The following is a 26,334-nucleotide window of genomic DNA, read 5'->3' on the forward strand; positions in this document are numbered from 1 at the left end:
ATTTGTTCTGACTTGACTTGCTGTTCTACATTTAGACTTGAGACTTGACTTGGGACTCGAGCGAAGTTGACTTGGTCACACCACTGCTAGAATGTCTACTGAGTTTGATAACTGTGTGAAAGTAGACTACAGCAAACAATGAGACTTTGTTGAACATGTCTGTCAGCTGATAGTTTCCTTCTGGTTATTAGTTCTCTCTGTGTAAACGCCCTCTGTCCCATACAACAGAACAGTGGAGCAGCTGATGTACTGAGCTGGTTTTTAATGTGGTTTCATATTTTTTCTTTATAATATCTCTTACACTTCCTCATAAAGTTTGTGAAATTAACAATAAGCAACATTTTCTCATGGCAACGTGATGTTTTGATCAGAGAGAGGATCAGGAGGCAGTTTACTGAAGACAGAAACCTGAATGTGTGTCCAGCTGACTTTTAATAAGTGATATTTTCATACATGTTCCTGGGTGGCTTGGTGACCCGTCTCTCCTGCCTGCTTCTCAGTATAACAGAGTCTTTCATTCCTGTTTTCCTCACCATGAATTCCTCATACCTGTCAGTTTTATCTCATCTCAAAGTGACAAAACGAGTTTCTGAGTCTGACTCCATTTCCTTCCGCCAAGCTGCAGACACATTAAGGCTTCGTGTTTGAAAGGGAAACTGTGGATTAATATCCAAACTGACTTCAGTCAGGTCAACGGCAGAATAAACCTCAATTCCTAGATCACCAACAGCAATAGTAGAGAGGTCAAAGGTCACAGGCAGCAGCCAGACAACAGATGGAACAAATCTTCCTATAGAGAAGGAGTGTCACAGTGCAACACCAGGAGACGAGACGAAGCGTCGGGCTTCAGATTCAACTGGAAGTAGAATGTGAGCGCCAAAGTTTTCACATCTGAGCAAAACTGATAGAAATTTGCTTTTTTACAGCTTGAACGATCATATGTGAAAATATGATGATGAACAGAGCTGCCGTACATGGAGAACCCATCTTTGGTCAGCTGGATCCTTATGACTCAGAGCTCATTTAGGTCCATAATTCTCATCTTTTCCCTGTTTAGTCAACATATACAAATGAATATAATTAATACAGAGAGTCCACATCCAGTCAGGAACTGGTCTCCTGTCAGGACGAGAGTCTCAGCTGATCGCTGGGCACTGAGGTGGCATCACATTTTACAAATATTTCAATGAAAAACAAATCAAAAAGATCAAAAAGTAATAAAATTCAAATTCCCCAAACCTTGAATATAATCTTAAATATAATCATTTCCATTGTAGTGAATGGACACCCAGATACAGCATCATGAAGAAAATAAAAAAATCTAACAGATCACATACAAAAAACCCAACATTCAAACTTTGCACAACTTTAAATAAACTTTTAGATAGAAGTTTCTATTGTCTGGAAGATGCAGCAACATTTTATGATTTAAAATAGGTGAAAAAATCCAACACAAATCAAACTTCACACAAGCTTAAATCCAACCTTAAATATAATCTTTTCCATTTTTGTCAAATCTATTTGGTTAACTGATAAACTCTGGACAAGGCAGCAGCTGACTAGTTTAGTTTAGTTTATCTTTATCTACTCTTATAAACACTAAAACACAGGAAGAAGAAAATCTAAAAAGAAACCTCTCGCCTAAAATAAAATCTGTTTAACATTCTGTCTTCAGACTGAAGCTGCACGATCCTGACAAATAAACATATTGCGATTATTTTGCAGATTATTGCAATTGCGATATAAATTGCAACACAGTTTACTGACACCGATATCAGTATTTTAGATTTTTCAGGCAAAAAGAAAATTTTTTCATCAAAAACGGAGATGTTGTTGCTTAAAATTTGCTGCGTTTGAATACAATGAAAGCTGTTTTTACAACATGCAATTTCATTTACAGGCCAGAAACTGGACTCAACAGTCTGAGAAAGTAACTGCAGCCTCTTGCCATTTAGAAATTGAAGTTGTTCATACTGCCATTTTAGATTTTTTATAATAAAATAAAAAAAATGACTCAATTCTGACTTTATATCTTGGAATTCTGACCTTTTTTTTTTTCCCGCAAGAAAAAAAAAAGATAAAAAGATATAAAGTCAGAATTTAGTCGTTTTTTTTTTTTTTTATTGAGTAGCGGGAATGGGCTTCCATACTGCTACAGACCTTTAACAAGTTATACATAGATGATATGCTTCATCTCAAAAATATTCAAATTGAATTCAAATATCTTTTCAACACATTTTAGTTAGGATGCTCAACTAATTATCGATTTGTTGATTTTTTATTAATCTCATGCGGGTTGTAGGTTTTGGAACACGGCCATATCAGTTAGCATGCTGATTGTCAATAAATAACACAACATATTAGTTGACATAATTGGGTAATTTTGGGAATTTGAAATTTAGATTATGAAACTTTCATCTACGTTAATTTGAGCTTTACTTTGGCAGCTGCCTCACAGGATTCCATTAATGTGACAAATGTCGGCATTTCACATAAGAAATAAGACAGTACATAGTTATACAAATTAAATGCACATGCACTCAAATATTGCAACAATTTTAGTGAAACCTCTATTTGTGTTCATCAAAGACAAAAAATTAAAGGCACAATCAGTGAGGCAGATTCGTCGGTGAGATACTAGCCTGGTGTGAAGGGTCGATATGAAATGCTCCATATCTCAGTATGGAGGCTTGATAGTGCCACTGTGCTATAGATCTACTGTAGATCACATGGAAACTGAGGTACTGTCAGTGTGGTACTACTGTAGTAATAGTACTCTACGGTACTGTAGAGTACTATTAGAGTACACATTGCACCACAAAGATGGGTTTAATCCTCATGTGACTGCTTTGTTTCAAAACTGTCTGTAAATATAATGTAAGTTTAAAGACATGATGGAGCAGATAAAGGCCAAAGTCAGTTCCTCTCCTCCGACAGTAGTGTCGTCTTTCCCCGGTAACTTTCCTTCTCTGATCCGTCCACCAAAACCTTGAGCCCTTCTTCTCCTTCCAAATGGCACATTTTCCTTCAAAAGGATTTCTCATTTTCTCATTTTTGACACGTTCATGTAACATATCGTCGCTGTCGGGTGAAAACACACCAACTGTCAACTTTTCAGAAACTAAGAAAAACAGCTTTATTTTCAGCTTGACATCCATGCATTTTTGCGTTTATATAATTGGTTTTGAAAAGATTTTAGAAACCCAAGGGTTGTAGAATTTTGTCATCCTAATCCTTCAATTGAAGTTACATGCAAATCACCAAAATTGGAGTCAAGAGGTTTTCATTCAGCAGCGAAGATATGTTGTCTTGAATAGTAACACAAATGTGTCTTGTCCCAAACTAGAAACCCAGATGAGTTGAAAATGACGCATCCTTTTGAAGAGTCTAGAAGGTGATATGGCAGAAACGACAAGGAGAACCAAGTGAAGAAGAAACTGAAATCCAGCTCTGTTGTAGTGTTGCACGTCCTCCGTCCGTCTGCTGCTGGTTCTTCTGGCCCGTCAGAGGAGTTTGGGTCTGGACGGGTTGGCTCTGACCGAGGAAAAGGCCCCGATGTGGGTGATGAGGTTGGGCTCCAGGCTGTGAGACCTTTCCCCAGGGACGGACCTCGCCATCTGATACAGAACCATGTCTTTGGCGTTCCCCTTGACGCAGAACGACTCGTCCAGATACTCTGCCACCCTGAGCGAGGAGTTGCCTGGGAAGAGCATGGCGGGGGTGCAGCACTCGGTGGCCGGAGAGACGGCGTAGAGCTGGGGGGAAAGCCTCCGGACCTCCAGCAGGTAATGCCTTCCCGCCAGCTCCGCCGCCGCCATGATGTAAAGGGTGAAGAAGAGAAGGTGGGTGGCGGAGAGCGTGAAAGAGAAGGAGAAAGGGTTCCAGTAGGGAAAGGTCAAGAGGAGGGCTGTTGCTCCGACCAGCCCGAGTCCGATCCACTCCAGGATGCGGTAGGGCTCCGGGTTCCAGTAGCGCTGCAGTCTCTCAGGGTGGTACAGCTTGATGTAAAGAGTCTGGAGGGCAAACCGCCGTGAGAGCAAGTCCTTTATGACGGCGAAGAAGTCCCGTCTCGGCAACGCGTCGTCCTCCAGGACGACAACGTTCTTGGGCCTGACCAGCTCCCATCCCTTGCGGAGGCAATAGACGTAATCCCGCTTCTCCTTCTCGAAAGTGTTGACTCGTTCCCTGCTCCGGCGCTGCTCCTCAGGCGAACGCCGGATCACCCGGAAGTGGTCCTCCAACAAGGAGGCGTCCTCGTTCTCCTGGGGACCGCTTTCCACGTCGCACACCAGCACCTCGGCACACCGGCGCTCCCCGCAGCCGCCCAGCAGGCCGATCAACCGCTGCATCACCTGGAGCAGGTAGTGGAAGTCCCGCCCCTCGGTTCGCCTGGCCGTCACCACGGTGACCAGCAGCTCAGGACGCTTGGCGATGTCGGTGAAGCCGGAGGACGCCGCCGTGGAGCCGCTGCGCCAGAACCGCAGAGCCTCCTGGCCTCGGTCGTAGCTGTCCAGCAGAACCTCGTCACTCATCGAGTCCAAATACATGGATTTGATGAAGAAGTACGAATACAGCAGCCGATGGCAACACAGAGGAAGTATGACGCAAAACATGACGACAGAAAGGACGAGGCCTTGAGTGACGGTGCTGGACCATCGTAAATACTGACTGCCAAACACTCTCCATCGAGGCATTGGGGAAACGGCCGGGAAACGACAACTGGAACAGCTGAGTGATAAATGAGGCTGGGCTGATAACTGCAGCAGAGGGAATGCGGGCAGGGCGGTTTACCACGCCGAGGAAAAGCACCTCTGCACAAACATTTAACTTCCTGTTTTGGTTATTTACAGTGACTAATAACATCCCAGCCTTCCTTTCCAAAGCGGACAGATGTGGACAGTGTTTAGGAAATCCACTGTACTACTACCCACAGCAGAATAAAGCGGTGAAACCTGATAAATCTGTAAAATGATAACTCAGACACACAAATTCCTTGTAAACAGAAAGATGAGAGTTTCCGGCTCGGCTCTGGTTGTCTACTTCCTCATTGTACCTGTGGAAAGAGATGGAGGTTTTCAGTTTAACTTTATCAGAAAACATGGTAACCACTGATGTAGTGGTAAATAAGGAGGGTAAAATATGATCTCAGCAGCAACAGAAATCAATTACATCTTTTCATCATGATATTTTTCTCTTGAAACACCATCCTGGTATATCTTACATCACATTACTATGATGTGCGCTACGAAATTGAGGTCATATCATGTATTTATGTCATACTAAAAAGTGCTAAACACTATTCCGCAAACAAAAAACATTGTGCATTGAGTTGAGGTGGGTTTATCCTTCACTACATCCACGCGTGAATAAATAATTACAGTCCAGGTGAATCCTACACGGGAACAACGCGGTCTGGACATTTCAGACGCTTCAGATACATCACGTAAAGTACAAGCGAAAATACTGCGGATGATGTCGATTCGCTTTTAATGTTGACACCGATGTTTCATTTCATTTTTGGGCCGGGAACAGTGTGTCCAAATCGGATCACAGAATCAAAGATCACCGTGATGCTTTTCCCTTTCTAAGCTGCTGGATAAACTCCGAGGAATAAACAGAAACTGAGTGTTTTAGGCGCTGTGCGTTTCAGTTCAGATCAGCAGGAAAACAGAGAATCGCTCACCTTAACTTTACTGTTGCCGCAGTCACTGCATGGCTGCTGCCATGACCAGTCTCATTTTCATGGGAGTTACAGTAATAGAAGCGCAGCTGTTTACCGTAATGTTCCTACAATACCTGCACCTGCTTACATTAAAGAGCTACTGCAGCCTTGTATGAGCAGTAGGACTCTGAGGTCCTGATCAGGGTTTGTTGGTTGTTCCTCTCTCCAGGATTAAGACAAAGGGTGACTGTGCTTTTGAGGTTGCGGCTCCTAAACTTTGGGACTCTCTCCCACTGGACTTAAGATCTGTGGACACTTCTAAAAAGCAGCTCAAGACCCATTTGTTTAGCTTTTGTTTAATTTTTCTTTATCCATTTTTGTGATGTCTTATGTTTTTAGCTGGATGTCTGCATTTAATGTCTGCTGCTCTGTTTATTATTTTGCTTTGTTTGTTTTATTGTGAAGCGCTTTGTGACGTCTGTTCTTGAAAGGTGCTATATAAATAAACTTATTATTATTACAATAGGCGGCGGGAAATCCTCCTGACCAGTGGCACAATACCATCTGGAAAACATCTGTTCACATTAATATGCAGCAGTTAACATGAATAGAGCATTTAACACTGTACGTTTTTAAGGCTCTCAGGCATTTCTAAGATACAAGCTCACCCGAAATATATGGACATATACAGAACACATTGATAAATGTAAGTAGCCTAAATATATAAACAACATCATCATCATAAACAACAAAAACGATCAATACAACAACAATAATAATAGTCATCATCATCATAACCTTATTTATAGAGCACTTATCCAAGCAGAGTTACAAAGTGCTTTACAAGATAATAAAAATACAATCAATACAAGAAAAACATAGACAGCAAATACACAGAAATAATTAAAACAATACAACCTGGGATAAGCTCATATACTCAGATAATATATATAATATATGCTCTGGATAAGAGTGTCAGCTAAATGCATAAAATGCAAAGGTATTATGTCTTAATCACATTACTCTGTTACTTGTAATGGATTACAGTCTCTATTATTTGTAATCAGATTACAAAAGATGCATCAGTCCATGTCGTCCTGTCTGTCTCTGTCTGGACAGTCTCAGCTCTCAGTTTCAGAGGGAGATTCCTGCATTGTCTCAACACTTTATAGTCCCTGACAGGATGCACATATATACTGTATAGACCTACATATATACATATAGAGAGACACCTGCATCATGTCAACCCTTTACTGTCCCTAATGGGAAGCACATACACATATACTGTATATTGTACTGAATCATTGCAGCTTAAGTAAGTTTAAAAAAAAACCTGCAACGTCTCTTCTTTCTGAGGAAAATTAGTTCTTTTAATATTTGCTCTGCTATAATGACTCTTTGTTACAAAAGATTTCTTGAAAATGTTTTTGCATTGTATCACGGTACAGTAAACCTCAACTTGGCCAACAAGAAGAGCCTTGGAAGTGTTGTCAGTGCTGCAGGTAATGTAATAGGGGTGAGTCTGGCCCAGCTCACAGATATTTGTTATAACTGGATCCTCAGGAAGGCCGACGCCATGCTGGACCGTCCTGCCCATCCTGCCCGTCCTGCCCGTCCTGCCCGTCCTGCCCGTCCTGCCCGTCCGCTGTGGGCGGAGTCTGATCCCCGGCCCTCAGTTTCAGGATGACTAAGAGACATAAGGACTCCTTTGTTTCTCTGGCTATTGATATGCTGAATACTACGAAGTAGCTGTTACTAATTGATGAAGACTCTACCATTTGCTCTTTGTTCTTTTTTTTGCTCTTAGCCTTATGATATGATGCAGTTTGAGCTCTGATGTGATCTTGTTTTAATATTGTGTTATTTTTATCATGACTGTGGATACTGGTCTGATGTGTTGGCATGTTGCCCTGGTTGCAAACCAGGTCTTGTTTTGTGTTGTGTTCTTTTTATTCTGACTGTGTTTGATGTGTTTATATTTTACCTTGCTGCAAACCATATTTCCCCCAGTGGGATAATAAAGATTTGAACTGAATGTCATCAATACATGCAGCACCATTCATAATCACATCAAACATAGAGAACTAACAGAAACATAGAATACACTTTAAAATGGACCAATGGAAACATCACTAGACTGAATGCCAAATCTATTGCTCATCTCTCATCTGTACATCTGAGCGATCTGTCTAACGTCAGACTGGTGACGGTGACACACACTAACAGATGGCAGATAGTTTGGACAATTCAGCAGGAATGTAACCCAACACAACATCTATTTTATCCCAAGAACATTACGGTACCCTGAGTATTTTTTTTTTTGCATGGGTGGAACAGTATTAGTGCCTTGCTATGAACCCGTCCAGCAGGATACTAAACCTGAAGAAGTCCTGATGGTCCAATGAGCTGCAGCACATCTGATCTGTTTCCAGGGTTGTGGGTTTAAATCCGTCTGAATCTGTTTCCTCACTTTAGTTGAATGTTATTCATCATCATCTCCCTCTGTTGTATACTATCTAATAAAGCAGAAATGTCTAAGCACTAATCTTTAAACATGAAGAAAGTTCAGACACACCTTGACATGCAAACACTCGCTCACACACAAACACTTTTATATCACTGCTGTCCAGTGAAAATCTTGCATCTACAGAATGTCAACTTTTCAGGAACTAGGAGAAACAGCCTTGATTTCAGCTTGTATTTTGGAGTTTAATGGATTTTGAAGTGGTTTCACAAGACCAAGGATGGTAGAAGTCCTTCAACCTAAAGAGGAGCATGAAACCCTTCAACTGAAATTAAAACGTGAAAATCACCAAGACTGGAGTTTCGAGGTTCTCACAGGACAACAGAGATATAACAGAGGTAGAGTTTTACCTTTCTGTCCGTACATTCATTTAGTTATACTAATGCCATGATCAAAGCTGTTCTGGACTGCAGGCAAATGTGTACAGCTCTTATTGAAATAAACTATTTTCACTGCACCACTGTGTCAGTTCAGAGAATAGTTCAGTTCAACTCAAAGACAGTTTACCTGACTGGAATTCTTTCCAACACCAAACACCTAATGAACGGTGCTGTTGGCTTAGAGACCTGCTGTGGGTCCTACATCTGTTCCATTGGGTCTAGGTTGGTTAGGTTAGGGTTATATTAGGATTAGGGAACCTACATATGCTGGGAATGAAAGATCACTGTTGCCACATTCATGTCACTTGAGAGTATTAGGGTTAGGGTTAGGGTTAGGGTTAGAATTTAACGCAACCATAAACAAATTGTGGCAGAGATTTCTCACTTTTTGTAAGTAGAGTTGATTGAAGTACTGTGAATATAACTTGGATCATTTTGATTTTTATTACCTTGGACTGCCGTTCCTGTGTTTATCAGTTGTGTTAGCACACTTCCACGATTCATGGCGCCAAGTGGGAGATATTGGTGCCCGCAAAAAATTCCCATGTCCTGCCTGTAATTACCACTAGGTGGCTGATGTGAACGTTTTTCCCAGTTGGCAGGTCGTATTTACGGTGAATCTGATTTGACGTGAACGCAGCATATGTTACATGTCTATTGAGAGCAGGCAGGTTCATCTGCACTCACATTAGGTCATGGCACTTCTTAAATTAACTAAACACTGCATGATAATCAAAGACCAAATACATACCGGTAAAACTAGGGGTTCATTTGGAGTTCTATGATGCTAAGGGAGCCATTAGGCAATGAAGGGTTCCTCACTGGTGCTGCTCAGAAAACAAAGTCTCATTGCACCTGTCATGGTTCATATTTTAATTATATAGAAATCTTACTATTTTGCCTACATAATATCTATTTGTAGGCAAGGCCATGCAAATCAAGATTACGTCCAATTCACACACCACCAACTCATATAGACATACACATTTTTGTAGTACATATAAGATCCTTTGAAAGGAGGAATAAAGACTTTGTCAGTTTGTCCATTCAGAATGGCTGCTACCATTAGGTGGTGAGGCAGAGGGTTTTCCATCCTAGAATCTCAGATCAGATTAGAGAACGATCCAATTATTGGACACAAGGATGCCAGCTTTGGTGGATTAGTTTTATAGCTGAAGCAATTTGTTCTTGCAATTGGTGATGAAGGCGCTCTTAGCTTGTGCATTGCTCATTTCAAGGGCTTGTTTGCATACATTTCTTAGTGAACAGGATGAAAACTCTGCCACACTTAGATCAAACAACTGAGGCACAAAAAAATGCCAAACTGACCTTACAACACAATCTTAGTGAATCTGGACCCTTCCTTGCTCACTCATTGTAAATCTTTGGATAAAGGCATCGGCTAAATGCCTGAAATGTAAACATAAAACACCAAACTGTATCCATTTACCTCCAAATAAAATTTGGTGTATTGATCCAACAACTAGAGTATTCAGCGTTACCGTTTAACATCTTAACATTAAGTATTCAGCATGCGCTGTAGGCTCTGCTGATTGAACTGAAGATTAGATAACAGTCTCTCCAGGGGAGGCCAGCCCATTACCTAATAACGCCATCAGCGGGACAATAGAGCAGGGGTAAAAAGGAGGAATTTACCTGCGGGTCGGGTTGCATCACTCTGTGGAAACTGGATCCTTTAGCAGCAGTTGACAGGAGGGTCCTGGGGGATGGACGGCACGAGGAGGCAGATAAAGACACGCAGGAGGTCAGGAGGCCTCACCTTGGCCATGAAATGACAGGGAACTCTGGAAGCTGCAGACATGCTACTGCAGTTCATACCTTCAGTAAATTAATGTATTTAAATAAAGATCTATATTAATGTATTTAACCTTTAAACCACAGAGGATAACTGAAGGCTTTTGTATTTCAAACCTTCCAGCCATAACACTAGAATCTGTAAATGTACACTACCAGTCAAAAGTTTAGACACATGCATTTTTCTTTATTTTTGTACTATTTTTTCACATTTTAGAATAATTATAAAGACATCAAAACTATGAAATAACGCAAATGGAATTATGCAGTGACCAAAAAAGTGTTAAACAAATCAAAACTATCTTATATTTTAGATTCTTTAAAGTAGCCGCCCTTTGCCTTGATGGAAAGAAATTCATACATAGGCATCAACTTCACTATTTATATTTGTCTAAAAAACTAATTTCAAGCATTTAAGAATAAGTCTTTAGATCAAAATGGCTTTAAGATGATGAAAACCATAGTACATTAAATCAGGTGTGTCCAAACTTTTGACTGGCAGTGTACGCATGTGTATTCCAGTGAATTGGTAGATTGGTAGAAACGGCAGAGGAATTCCGGACAGCGTTCCCGGTGGACGAGGTTTCGTCCCGGAGCGGCTCTCTGGAGTCGACCTCCTCCTTCACACGTTTCCACCGTGCGTTGCCACCAGCAGGAGTAGGTTTCCCAGCCAGGAGGATAGGATGACAGCAGCAGGAAACCAGATCCAGCCCAGCGATTGTCTGAGGTGTTTGTCCAACACAGCCGGGCTGCTCAGCGGCGCCGGCCTGCCAAATTGGATGCTTGTTGTTTTCCACGACTCTGTTGTTTACAGTGGGAGGTGTGAAGGCTGCTGTCTGGAGATCTATAGGATGGAGCTTAGATGTTTGCAAACACTCTGACAAAGAGACGATGTAGAGGTATTTCTTGAATTTGAGTCTTACTATATGCTACTACAGGACTCCATATGATCCACTATGACCTTGGCCTGCCTATCACAGTACTATCTGAATATATAGCAGACTGTTTCATAACTGGAGCGTCACAGGTTCGACCCCTGAGAGCCAGTGTGTGTCCTTGACAAAGACACTGACCCTTACTTGCCCATTGTCCCTGTTGACCGGGGCTGACTATAGATCAGCCCCGGTCCGTCCATCCATCTGTGACGCACAGTATGTCTGAGGCCACTGAATTGATTTTGACGAAACTTCTGGGAATGTTTCGTCTCAATGATTCGTTTCGGGATTTTCAAAATTGCACTGATTAGCCTGAGGGGGGCGCTACAGCATTTGTTTAATTGTCTGTACATCAATCAAGAAGCATGACGTGACATATTTTATACCTATTGCCCCACCATAACTCTGCATCATTCATGGGGTGACGGCATGTTTACTATTTACTTGTTGTTGCTCTGGTTAAGAGTATCTAAATGCTTCAAATGTAAGATGAATGAGAGCTGAGTGAAAGACATCAATACCAGACCTTAGACTGACTCTAGGACCTTGTTCCAATGTCTGGACCAACGCTCCCTCTGAGTCAGAGGTGTCCAGTCCAGAGCGATGAAGACTCTGAAGGTTTTCATACCAACCACCGCACCAGATCATGACGCGGGACTGGACGCCACCGGCTTAGAGGGACCATTCATCTGGACTTTCCCACTATCAGCCCAGGACACTTCAAATCCTTCATAGACCATCAACACAGCAAAAGATCTTCTGTTGACCACAAAGGAGATTTACTGAAACCTCTCCTGTTTGTTCAGAGAGACAGGCTAACCAGACCCCAGCTCTGGAAGTGTTTCTAAACAGGCCACCAGGAACTTAGAGCAGGAAATATTGACATCTGGTTGAAGCCAAGTGAACCAGTCATAAGAAATATGGTGATGGAGCTGAAAGATTGTCATATATTTACACAAGGCAGGAAGCTATCTTTTTGTCTACTGGCAACACAAAGACCGGCAACAGCTTCTTTCACTATTATCAGCCAACTAGTGAAGAAGAAACAAATAAGACTCAAATAGGACTCCAGATGATGGTTGGATACCTGCCAAAGTATATTAGTAGTGTGAAAGTAAATTAAAATGGGGTTCTATGGTTGCAGTTATTAAGCTGCATCTACAACTGCACTGGACAGGTTATGGTTAATGGTTAAAGTGGGCTTGTGACTAGAAAATCGTCAGTTCAAATCCCTCGACTGGTTGGGAAAATCTGGGTGGAGGAAAGTAAATGAGTATTCTCTCTCCTTTGTCAACAACTACCACTGATATACACTTTAGCAAGGCGCTAAACCCCTAGCTGCTGCTCAGAGGACACCAGTATAAGACTGTGGTTGTACTGGTCAGCTCCCAGTGTGAAGGTGTTGAACTGTATGAATGTGGTTAAAAGTATGGAGCTCAGTCAACCTGCCCTGGAGAAATAAAGGATGAACATAGAGGACAGTCTCATTCACGGCTACACGGCACTGTGCTGACACTAATGTTACAGAATGTAACCTAATGATGGCATGACACAAAGACATCAAGACGTTTATTGATCAGTCTATGTAGTCTAGTCTAAATCTATCCTCCACTTTCATTCACAGTATACTTAATCCTCTGTCATCACCACTATCATCCCCAATACTACTAAAATGTCTACTACTATACTGCTATTACTACTACTACTGCTACTACTGCTATTACTACTACTGCTACTACTGCTATTACTACTACTGCTACTGCTTCTATTACTACTACTGCTACTGCTTCTATTACTACTACTATTGCTACTGCTTCTATTACTACTACTACTACTACTACTACTACTATTACGACTACTACTGCTACTATACCACTACTACTACTACTACTACTACTACTATTACTACTACTACTACTACTACTACTGCTACTATACCACTACTACTTCTACTACTACTACTACTACTACTACTACTACTGCTACTACTGCTACTATTACTAGGCTACTGCTACTATATTACTACTACTACTACTACTACTACTACTACTACTACTAATAATAATAATAGTAATGCATTTTATTTATAGCACACTTCAGATTAAAAACAAATTTCAATGTGCAACAGGAAAAGCTCATAAATACAGGTAACAACCATCATCATCATCATCATCATCATCATCATCAATAACAATAATAATGATGATAATGTATTTTATTTACTCATTAAATCAATGTGCTACAGGAAGAAAATGATAAAAACAGGTAAAACACAACAATCACCATCATCATCATCATCATCATCATCATCATCACCATCACCATTATCTCTAAATCACTCCGATGATAGTAACTGTTTTGTTGTTGTTGCTGTTGTTGTTATTGTTGGTGTTTTTGTTGTTGTTGTTATTGTTGTTGTTGCTGTTGGCAGCAGAGCAGGTTGTTGTGGTGATAAATGACTCATCCTGGTCAAAAATGCATAAGTCTGGCGGAGACAGAGCCAGGATCCATCAGACCAAACCCGCCGCCCGGCCGGCCGGCAGCAGAGGGGCAGCAGCCAGTCCGCGGTGTGATCCGGGCGTGTCGCTCAGCTGATGGGAATACTGGTTCTTCCAGTCTGCTCCTGTTTTAAGCCCAGAAGCCTCCACCGTTAGTTCAGTGAGAAGCAGCCATGGCCTCCAACACAGCGACTATGGGGAATCTACCCAGCGGGATAGGAATATGTACAACCATCCCCGACATCCTCTATGTACCAGAACTGGTAAGTTATAGAGTTTCACAAGTTTTACTAACTTGAAAGGAGCTTTAATAAGTTTTATCCGTAGACGCGCTTATTGGATTCAGCGATGCGCGCATGACTTTCACTTTTACGCAGTTTTTACGCACGGATCAAAATAACGAATGCATGATCTTTAATAAGCGAGAGAGGGAATTACTTTTCTTAATCTGTGGTGGCGGTTAAAAGGCGCTGTCACTCACTGAAGACACAATACTACGGTTTCCAAAACGCTTTGTTAAATATTAACTTTGTTCCTGGAATGTTTTGCTCTGGAGAACCCGGAGGGCTCTGAGCAGATATCAGGTTCTAAAGAGAACATTTTCTGAAAGATCTGAAAGTCTGATGGGGTGATAATGCGTTTATTCAGCCTTACACAGCCTTCTGTGACTTCAGGTGAAGTCAGGTGGTGGAGTTATAAACCAGCCGCATATTCACTGGCAAAACCTGTTGCTGAATCACTACTAAACTGTGGAGCGCTGGAAACTCATAGCTAGTCTGGCATGTAGGAGACTGTTGTGGATCAGTGAGACCAGAACCACACCACTTCTACAAACTTACAGGAGATGATGTGCCAAGGCTGAACACTAGTAACTTAACATTATTGTTTTTCATTGCTGTTTTGTGGCTCCTGGGCTCTAACTTTAACCAAATACCTCTGAAAAACTGGTTCTTCTCTAAATAAAGGGTTTTAAATCTTTCTGCAGTTCAGTCGACATCCAAGGTAAAAAGAGACAACAAGGGATCAAAGTCAGAGGTTGAACTCCGACCTTATCAAGTTTGGCTCTTGTTACCTATTTTTTCTTGGTGCATCAAACAGTCCTTCTCCATTCAAATTATTGACATTAAATTGGTTTTACGGTGCAGTTTGTGGCTTTAATTATGTTGTAATTGTCTTGTCTCTGTAATTGTATTGCAGATTAGGAATTTAACAGTAATGGGAGACAGAGTAATTCTGCTGATATCCAAATGAAACTGTGAGGATAGCTGATAACATGACATTTACACTCATTTATCTGACGCTGTTATCCAGAGAGACTTCCAGTGAGCTGAACAGTAGAATAAGCTTCAATTCCTAAAACACCAATATTACAATAAAGAAACCAGTAGCACGGAAGTCAAGGGTCAGAGGTCGCAGCGACCAGACCATAAACTAACCTGCATGATAGAGAAATGACAGGAACAGAAATTAGAGCTGACAAGAGAAGGTAAAGTTTTTTTTCTTGCACAGTAGATTTGCAGGTTCTGTTATCATGACTGGCAGCTGAAGCGTCACACCCAGACAGACGTCAGCGATGTGACGTCTGAACAAAGGAGGAATGTCGATAAAAAAAGAGAGACATCTTGACATCAGGTCATGCATTCATTTAAAGGTTTTCTCTCTCACGCACTCCTATACTCTCTCCCACACACAAAGACACACACACACACACACACACACACACACACACACATACAGTAGGCTATAATCATGCCAGGACATGAGAGGAGGGTGGAGTGCCATGAATAATGTAGACTGTCCTGTCAATCATTGGACATGTAGAGTGAGATGAGGGAGATGAGATACTGCTGGAACTGACGACGAGGTCTAATATTATCTGCAAATAATTTAAACTGTTTAGAAAAGCAGTATTAGGCTGCAGGAATATGGAAATCACAGCTAAGGTTGCTGCTGCCAGAACAGGAAACAAACTATATTATATATATTATATTATAATATATAGATATTTGTGTTCAGATATTCACCACATTCTCTATTTTAGCAGCCACAGCCACAGCCATTAGGACAGGAAAATAACAGGTGATTATAATCAAATGACAGCCACAGCCAATGGTAAAGCACTGTATTGGTAGAAAATGCACATGGCATCATGGGAATACTATGAACAGAAATAAGACTCCAGATGACGGTTGGTTAGCTGTAGACTGGACTATCTTACCACACATTTCCCAGCATTTGGCTGCATCTCCCAGCCTGCTTGCTGTGTTACACTCCACAGCGTGACAAAGTATGCACTGAGCTCCCTGACTGTCCCGCAAGGCATTGTGGGTATTAAATTCTCTGTCATTATCGCAACACAACAGAAGTTCAAATGGCAGGATTTTCTCTTAAATCTCAGCATATCAACATGTGGCTTGGCAGACATCTTTAAAGTTTTGTTTCTGACCAACCTGTAGAGTTTCAAGTGGATCGATTACTTTGTCATGATTTCACAGTCAGTTGAACTTTTTGTGCAAATTAAAAAAAAACAAAACGATAGGTTAATAACTTGGACATTTTTGAATCGTTCCCTTAGCTTTTCACAAACTAAGTGAAAGCATAACCAACTTGTCATTCAGACCTGTGGTTCATGAGAAGAATTTTTTAAAGATTTTTCAAAAAGTTCAAAATGGAGACATTATGGGTCCAAGAGGCAAAAATGTTCAGCATGTCCAGATACATATCTGCACCCAGTTTCACATCTCTGTGACAAATGGTGCGGCGGGGCTGAGCCAGAGATTTTGAGGTCTAGTTGTAGCGCCCCCTATGGGACAATCAGTCAATATTCAATCAATATTCTTTGTGTCCAGGTTAAGAGTCACCAGGACTATCTGTGTGCCAAATTAGAAAAAAAAAAGTTACCCATTTATTGGCCTGTATACATAATGATAATAATACGCAGTGGTAACCAGACTAACAAAAATGACCAACAGAAGTTATTCCTACAGTACTACAGCAGGTTGGCCTGGTGGTTCGAGCCATGGTTCCCAACTCCAGAGTACTTCTGGTTTTCTATCCTACCAGACAGTAAATATCATTCACCTGGTGTCCCAGGTCTAAATCAGTCCTATTAGACAGCTAGATTGAAAACCAGTACTATAGTCTCTGTCCTGACGACTGGACTTGGGAACCAGTGGGTCACAGCAGCTGTCCCATAATGGAAAGGTCCCAGGTTTGATCCCCACAAAAGTCAAGTCGCAGTGTCCTTGAGCAAGGCACTAACGCTCATTCACTGTATGTCTGCCTGGATGATGAGTGCATCAGTTTAACATAAGGTTAATTCCCCAGACGTCTTTAAACAAGTAAAGTCTTGATGAGCAGCAGGACCGGATGTCAGTGGGGTGAGCGGGCCTAAATCTCGTCTGATGATGTGACATGACTTAAGTTTCCTCAGCTTTGCTCTGGACTAGACTGAAACCCGCTGCTTCCTCTTAACTCCACATCATTTTACTTCGGCGATGCTCTGATCCGGAGTGACTGACCGTGAGTGAGCAGGTGTGGCTTCCGTGTCTTTATAAAATGACACTTGGCTGTTGCAGGGACCAAACCGGCGAGCTCTCGGTTACAGGATGGATCGGTTTCAGTAAACATGAAAGCACCCAAACGAGTGTAACAGAAGAATAAGCTTGAATGTTCTGGATTAGCAACACTAGTAGAAACCAGTAGTGGAGAATGCAGGGTTTCCACTAATCCGTCCCTGGTGTGTTGCAGGTGTTTGGCGGTCTGGTGTGGATCCTGGTGGCGTGCACGCTGGTGGTGCCGGCGAACCCTCAGGGCTGGGTCATGTTCGTCTCCGTCTTCTGCTTCATCATGACCTTCATCTGGCTGTTGGTGTTCGCCTGCGGGGGGCATCACAACAGAGGCAGCTGGGCGGCCGCAGTAAGTGGTTCACTCTTTAAAAAAATAAAAATAAAAAAAGACGGGTCATTTTGTAAAGCTGCACTAGGCAACTTTGCACGTTGGGGGGCCCCAAATGGCAGCGAGAGGTTATCGTTTGAATTTTGAGGACTTTGGATTGGTCACATCCTGTGTGAAGAAGATTTCCCACCAGTGAGCAAACTGGAAGAATTTAATTTGGACAAACAGGGAGAATCTACAGCGGCTCAGTTAGTGGGGATGAGACGCTCTGCTCTGCTGCAGCATCACTTCCTGGTTTAGGGTAATAAAACGGCTGCAGTTTTACATTCAAATCTGCAGCTTTAACTCGTCCATGTGTCTAGTGTGAACATATAGGTACTCTCAGCCATAGACTTGCATAGTACCTAACATTACAATCAACTAATGAGACCCACACAAGTTGTTCAAGTGAATGAATCAAACAGACGTGCGTTTCAGAAGAAAAATATATATAAGTTGCTTTATTTTCATTAGGATCAGTCTAACTCGTTTTGTTAAAAGTCAAATGATTAAGGGGAGAGGGACAGGAGGCCCAGACCCACCGGGGTAAAGGTTCTGCTACCACCAGTACAAGAGTGTCCAGTGAACAGAACTCAGTGCACCGCAAAACAATCTACACGCATTAGTGATCATAAGCCAAACAAGTGAATTTATAGTGATTTAATATGTGATAATTAATACAACCAAACCTGAACCAAAGTGTGAATTAAACTAAACACTGATGTTATCTCCCGCTCACACCAGTGGACCAGCAGAGAATCATTCCCCCCCGGTAACGGGCCTGAAACCAACCAAAAGCGTTACAGGGGATGTAGGACAATAAAAAAAATACTTAAAAAATATGTTATTATTACTACATGTCATGTTATGTATTAGTATTAATTACATGTTATGGACTCCCCTACAAATACTACCAACAAATATATATTTACCTTTTATGCATCGCACCTGAACAGTCACACACAACAGAAGGCAGGCACGTCTGGGACGTCCTGAACATGACACAAGGTTGAATCACTTGTCTCCAATCAAACAGCGATGTTACATCAATATCCAGTAAGGGCATCCTACCTCAGTGTGGTTCTCACCCTTCCCAATGCTGCTACTGCTGCAGTTGGAACACCGATCACCTAAAAATTATGAATACAGTACAATCATAGAACATGATAGAAATGAAAAGCAAATGTGTAGATGCAAACATACCTTAAGTGTATGGCAACTCCTTAAGTTGGGTTGCTGCTCCAGCCACCATTTAAATCAACAACAGGCTGTTTGCTTCACATGCATTACACATAAACAGCACTCACCAAACAATGCAGCTTTATACTCTCATTAGCTCCCAGGTGACAGTGATTAGCTAGTGGGCTAACCCTACCTGTCAGTACCTAGTGGGCAGGTCCTACCTGTCAGTACCTAGTGGGCTAACCCTACCTGTCAGTACCTAGTGGGCAGGTCCTACCTGTCAGTACCTAGTGGGCTAACCCTACCTATCAGTACCTAGTGGGCAGGTCCTACCTGTCAGTACCTAGTGGGCTAACCCTACCTGTCAGTACCTAGTGGGCTAACCCTACCTGTCAGTACCTAGTGGGCAGGTCCTACCTGTCAGTACCTAGTGGGCTAACCCTACCTGTCAGTACCTAGTGGGCTAACCCTACCTGTCAGTACCTAGTGGGCTAACCCTACCTATCAGTACCTAGTGGGCAGGTCCTACCTGTCACACTGGTCTGGGAGAGGATCCATTTGGAGTAATTGCAAAGACAGTAGTGAACTAGTAGTCGCTGCAGTAGTGCAGTTTCACCGAGGTAAAATGTAGTCAAGTCAAGTTTATTTCTATTTCATCACAGCACGACTCAGAGGACTTTACAGAGAACAAGCCTAGCTAGATCTAACCGATCAACGATCAATCACAAAACACAATGATGTAATACAGTCTGCAACAAAATAAAACACAAGAAAACAAAACAAAGCACAAAACACAAATTAGCATACAGAGCGGAGGACAGTGACCTGTTGCTACTAGATAATGTTCCTGAATCCAAACATACTAGCATACAGTAAGTTCCTGATTATAATTGTTCTTGGCTGTGTTTATAAAAGCCTATGTGTACGGTTACATAACATCTAGCTTGTTGCTTTTTTTTTTTTAAATCTTTTTTTTTAAAACAGCTTTAAAAAGCAAACTATCTGTTTATACTTCATTATTATTGATAGGTAATTATAAAACCACAAGTCTAATACTTGAATATCTCCATTAGCAATAGCAATAGCAATGGTTACAAGTAAAAAGGGTAAAGAAGAAGAAGAAGAAGAATTTGTGAAATTTAAGTTTTAGTCTAAACCACATCCAATTCCAGATTAAGCCCCGCCCACTTATGTTTTTATCTTAATACAGATACAAATAGAAATGATTTGGTTGGTTGAACAAATACAAATACAGATATAAATAGTAGCATACAAGCTTATTAGCTGACCAACCGGCCGACCAGGAACCACCATATGAATAAATTATCAGTTTTATCTCAGTGCAACTAAATAAAAACTCTCATTGAAATACGACACCAGCTACACTGAGACTGTTGTGAAACAGTGTCTGAGTGTGTTTACAGAGCTCACCACTGGTCCGTCTGTCTGTCTGTCTGTCTGTCTGTCTGTCTGTCTGTTATGGTAAGAGGTATTCATGTCCTGTTTTCTTCTTCTTCTTCCTCCTCCTCCTCCTCCTCCTCCTCCTCTGTCATCCCACCCAGGACTTCCTGTACCACGGCCTGGCTGCCTTCTTCTACCTCAGTGCTTCAGTGGCTTTGGCCAAAGTGACTCTGGAAATGAAAGATGGCGTCCTCAGAAACTACCAGCTGGACATTTCTGCAGTGGTGAGTCCAGCAGAGCTCCTCCAGCACTGAGGAGTCTGGCTGCTTTCATGTCGACCGGATGTTGAATTGTCTACAGATTGTTTATTACAGTTTACTACTCCATGTAGGCCTTTATCTTAAAGACAAGTCCAGTGTGATTTGAGTTTTTTGCTCATTTTTTTTTTACCATTTCCATTCCTTAAATGTCAATTCTGACAGTTTTTATATGCATGAACCACGATTAAAGATATTTTTAAATCAGTTTTGCCAAACCTCTCAGGCTCATTCACTCCCATTCAATTTCTGCTTGTAAGTAGGAAGAGGCAAGATACCACTTCCGGGTCACTACATGTCTGATTTCCGCATTTTCCTCACCAAAATAAATCTTTCAATCTATAGCTAACGTTCTCTGTGGTTGTGTCACATCCCGCCTCCTGTCAATCACAACCCAGTCAGGCCAACAGACTCTGCCTCCAGCTATAGTCTGTAAATGAAACGGAAATTAAATTGCTGCCCTCTTCTTTACTGGGAGTAACTTGTAATATTTAGACAGAGTTTGTTTCAGAATATTTAATTAAAAAAACAACTAAGACGAAGGAAAAATAGCAATATGTCCTAATGTGATAAAAGCTGGAAAACAATCTACAGTGATGGAAAACAGTGGAAAAACTCCAATCACACTGGAACTGTCCTTTAATGAGACTTGCTGCATCTGTTTCCCACTGGACCCAGCCTCCGTCTCATAGTGCAGGTCGATATATTGCTGATTGGAACTTCTTTATACCAGATTAAACCATCACACACAGCTGATGGCAGCTTTTTAAACCAATAATTAAAGGCACCTCAGTGAGGTCTGCACTTTAAAGGTGTCACACCTGAGACTTATGTCAGCTTTTAAACTCATTTAAGTTTTTAAAGCCTGACAACTCAGTGATGTTAACTGAGTTGTGTCCATGCTGCTGCTCTCTGTGAGGAAGACCACATCCTGACTTCCTCCTCCTCTTCTCTTCCAGGTCTTCTCCTACATAGCGACCCTCCTCTACTTCATCCACACCATCCTGTCTGCCATCCGGTGGAAGTCCTTCTAGCTGCGACCGGGCTCCAGGACAAATATTGTTTTTATTTTTACACCTGTAAATAAAGCCATGGCAACCTGAGATGAAGGGAAGGCTGTGAAGGAGTCAGTCCTGGTTTGGTTTTCCCTCCACTGGGAGTGGAGGAGAAGACCGGGAAGCTGTTTTTCCTGTGAAGACACCAGAGCTGCGGAGCAACATCTGGATCTGCTGTCAGCCTACAGCATCCTACTGCATCCCACAACATCCAACAACATCCTACTGCATCCTACTGCATCCTACAGCATCCCACAACATCATACTGCATCCCACAACATCCAAACAACATCCTACTGCATCCCACAACATCCAACAACATCCTACTGCATCCCACAACATCCAAACAACATCCTTCAGCATCCCACAGCATCCTTCAGCATCCCACAGCATCCTACAACATCCTACAACATCCTACAGCATCCTACAGCATCCCACAACATCCTACAGCATCCTACAGCATCTCACAGCATCCTACAACATCCTACAGCATCCTACAGCATCCTACAGAATCCCACAACATCCTACAGCATCCTACAGAATCCCACAACATCCTACAGCATCCTACAGCATCCCACAACATCCTACAGCATCCTACAGCATCCTACAGCATCTCACAGCATCCTACAACATCCTACAGCATCCTACAGCATCCTACAGCATCTCACAGCATCCTACAACATCCTACAGAATCCCACAACATCCTACAACATCCTACAACATCCTACAGAATCCTACAGCATCCTACAGCATCCCACAACATCCTACAACATCCTACAGAATCCTACAGCATCCTACAGCATCCCACAACATCCTACAACATCCTTCAGCATCCCACAGCATCCTTCAGCATCCCACAGCATCCTACAACATCCTACAGCATCCCACAGCATCCAACAACATCTTACAGCATCCTACTGCATCCCACAACATCCTACAGCATTCTACAGCATCCCACAACATCCTACAGCATCCTACAGCATCTCACAGCATTCTACAACATCCTACAGCATCCTACAGGATCCCACAGCATCCCACAACATCCTACAGCATCCTACAGCATCCCACAACATCCTACAACATCCTTCAGCATCCCACAGCATCCTACAACATCCTACAGCATCCTACAACATCCTACAGCATCCTACAGCATCCTACAGCATCCCACAACATCCTACAGCATCCTACAGCATCTCACAGCATCCTACAACATCCTACAGCATCCTACAGCATCCTACAGAATCCCACAACATCCTACAGCATCCTACAGAATCCCACAACATCCTACAGCATCCTACAGCATCCCACAACATCCTACAGCATCCTACAGCATCTCACAGCATCCTACAACATCCTACAGCATCCTACAGCATCTCACAGCATCCTACAACATCCTACAGCATCCTACAACATCCTACAGAATCCTACAGCATCCTACAGCATCCCACAACATCCTACAACATCCTTCAGCATCCCACAGCATCCTTCAGCATCCCACAGCATCCTACAACATCCTACAGCATCCTACAACATCCTTCAGCATCCCACAGCATCCTACAACATCCTACAACATCCTTCAGCATCCCACAGCATCCTACAACATCCTACAACATCCTTCAGCATCCCACAGCATCCTACTGCATCTCACAGCATCCTACAACATCCTACAACATCCTACAACATCCTACAGCATCTCACAGCATCCTACAACATCCTACAGCATCCCACAACATCCTACAGCATCCTACAACATCTTACAGCATCCTACAACATCCTACAGCATCCTACAACATCTTACAGCATCCTACAACATCCTACAACATCCTACAACATCTTACAGCATCCTACAACATCCTACAACATCCTACAGCATCTCACAGCATCCTACAGCATCCTACAACATCTTACAGCATCCTACAACATCCTACAACATCCTACAGCATCTCACAGCATCCTACAGCATCCTACAACATCTTACAGCATCCTACAACATCCTACAACATCCTACAGCATCTCACAGCATCCTACAGCATCCCACAACATCCTACAACATCCTACAGCATCTCACAGCATCCTACAGCATCCCACAACATCCTACAGCATCCTACAACATCTCACAGTATCCTACGGCATCCTACAGCATCCTGTCATGACTGGTGGAATCAGAAGGCCTCAGTCCGTCCTGTCAGGGATCCAAAGCGATGAGTGACAGTTCAGACTCAAACACCGCGCTAGCTAACTGCCAGCCGACCGGCCGAGCCTGACGGTTTGTGTCACAGCTGCAACAACAGAGCCGTCGGATCGTTAGCAGCATCCGTTGTCTTAAAGCGCTGTAATACTGTAGATCCACACAGGCTGGAGGTGCTACCAAACTCTCATTATATCATTATACCTGCTGGCATGACACATTCATCAGCTCTTACCCAGCCTGCACACATCAGCATGGCTCACATCAGGACAGGATGACAGAAGTACAGAATGAATGTTTAGATTTAGCTCACTGAAGATGGGAATCTGCAGATGGGGGACGATGTCATCCCCTCCTATACTGGAATAATTGTTACTGCAGTCGAATTTTTGTTTGTTTTCCTTTTATTAAATGGTTTAGATTGGTATTTATACTCAGTTGTTTTAACGAAAGGTCTGATGTGGCTGTTTTGTATTTTTGTAAGTTTCCCAACTCAAATAGAAGAAAATAAAATGTCAAACTGAGCAGGAAACAGGAGGCAGGATGTAATTTTTTTTTCTTTTTGTAAAGTTAGCCTTTGCTACTGACAGCTTCTTTTTTGTAAATTTTTGAAACTGCCGAATTCATTGAAAATGAATAAATGTGTTTGTTTTGAAAACATTTGAGACCAAAAATCACTTTAATCACCAAGTCCAAAAATGAGCAGGAAGTAGTGTTGGTAACATGTAGCACAGACTGACAGTAGATACTGACAGATACAGACAGACAGGAGAATATACACATCACTGTAATGTCTTCAGTGTTAATACATAGACATCAAGCAGCATCCACTCTGTCTGCAGGGTGGAGACTGACAGCTGCCACGCAGGGACCAATCAGACGCTGTGTTGCTACCTTAGCTGTCTCCATGGTTACAGAGGGCTGGGGGTGATGCCGGCTGTTGACACTTATTAATATTTCACCAGCAGCAACACCAGGTGGAGCGGAGAGGGCAAAGACACCGATCTGGTTCGGTCAGTAAACCGCAGAGTTTACACTTCACTGAAAAAACACAGTGACTCTGCCAGTGTCAGCTGATGGGCGGGGCAAACCAGAACCTGGTGAGTCATTTCAGTTCAGGTTGTTTCGGCAAGCTGACTTAAAACAGGCAGAGGGACAAAGGAAAACGGTTAAAATGAACCACAAGACATAAAACACTTAAAACATATAAAACACAAGGTAAGACATTAGATAGAAGCAATAAAATACCAGAAATAAAATACCAGAAACTGAAACATGTGTACCAGGTTCTCTGGATCGAGCTGCTAATAGAATTGGTTGGTGGTGGAGAACACTGGCCTCCATCAGGTCCTCAGATGCCACTGGGGCAGAAATCTTGTTTTTCATTTCCATTTCATTTTTTTTTTGTCGTGTTTTCCTTTCCTTTTCCTTTCATTTACAGATGACAGGGGAATACACTACATCAGTCAAAGCATTAATTCACCCTCTCTCTCTCTCTCTCTCTCTCTCACACACACACACACACACACATACCATACAAACCTATATAAGTCACACACACACAACCAAAAGGGCCGGTGGGTTTTCTCTGAGTGTTTTAATGCTGTGTGTGTTTTGTGTCGGCCAGCTGGTTTCCACTCAGCTGCTGACGCTCTTCACCAGAGAGACCGAGGAGTTTCCAGATCAACAGCAAGAACATGAAACCAGGTTTAATGGGGTATGGCTGGGCGTAAATACAGGACAGGCTGCTTCCACACACACACACACACACACACACACACACACATACCTGCACATCAGGACTGACGGGTGCATGGATACCAACGTTCTATAATCATCCGTGCACACCCATCACACAATGCTGCATGGGCATGACTACACAGGCACACACACACATACACACACAAACATCTTTGCACAAAAGTGCTATCGTTGCTGTGCTATTTATTTGTGGAGGGTAAAGGTGAACCTCTTGAACACACACACACACACACACACACACACACACACAGTGTAAGGCTGATCGGTATGGCAGGTCAGTGAACTGTAGCTGTGATGTATAATTGATCGGGGAGGCAGCAGGTGATAATAGCGGAGCGTCTCCATGAAACCGAAGAGCAGCGGAGCCTCCGGCCGGCCGACCGGACGTCTTTAACCCCAATCAGACCCCAACACACGGCTGCACCGCCCGTCCTGTCAGCCTGCAGCAGGGCTGGAGCGGGAAATAACAGAAAATATCAAGGAGGGTACACAGGAATCAATTATATTTTCAGCAAAGCATTCATTAGGCTGTTTCCCCCTATAAAACACTCTATCTTCATGTAACCAGTGGTGAAAAGAGTACTGAAATGTCCTACTGCAGTAGAGGTACTGTTACCTTGCTGATAGTTTAGTAGTAGTAAAAGCACTGGTGTAAAACTCTACTGAAGTAAAAGTAAAAA

At 42.4% G+C, this 26,334-nt stretch overlaps 2 protein-coding genes across 3 annotated transcripts; one reads left to right on the plus strand and one right to left on the minus strand.

Moving 5' to 3' along the window:
* Nucleotides 1-2,320: 2,320 nt before the first annotated feature.
* pgap4 (post-GPI attachment to proteins GalNAc transferase 4) lies at nucleotides 2,321-5,043 on the minus strand. The gene has a single exon (XM_071922370.2). It carries the CDS (start codon nucleotides 4,692-4,694, stop codon nucleotides 3,504-3,506), a length of 1,191 nt encoding a protein of 396 aa, XP_071778471.2. The 5' UTR covers nucleotides 4,695-5,043; the 3' UTR covers nucleotides 2,321-3,503.
* An 8,780-nt stretch (nucleotides 5,044-13,823) lies between these two features.
* Nucleotides 13,824-21,873, plus strand: LOC139929471 (myelin and lymphocyte protein-like). Of its 2 annotated transcripts, XM_071922368.2 has the most exons (4): nucleotides 13,828-14,077; nucleotides 17,565-17,732; nucleotides 20,495-20,617; nucleotides 21,610-21,873. In XM_071922368.2, exons 1-4 carry the CDS (start codon nucleotides 13,988-13,990, stop codon nucleotides 21,682-21,684), a joined length of 456 nt encoding a protein of 151 aa, XP_071778469.1. In that variant the 5' UTR covers nucleotides 13,828-13,987; the 3' UTR covers nucleotides 21,685-21,873. The 2 variants fall into 2 exon arrangements, with proteins under 2 accessions (XP_078138671.1, XP_071778469.1); XM_078282545.1 differs by lacking the exon at nucleotides 17,565-17,732 and having other exon boundaries at nucleotides 13,824-14,077.
* The last annotated feature ends 4,461 nt before the right edge of the window (nucleotides 21,874-26,334 follow it).

The sequence above is a fragment of the Centroberyx gerrardi genome, chromosome 3, assembly GCF_048128805.1.
Source record: "Centroberyx gerrardi isolate f3 chromosome 3, fCenGer3.hap1.cur.20231027, whole genome shotgun sequence".
In the NCBI taxonomy this organism is placed as follows: Eukaryota; Metazoa; Chordata; class Actinopteri; order Beryciformes; family Berycidae; genus Centroberyx; species Centroberyx gerrardi.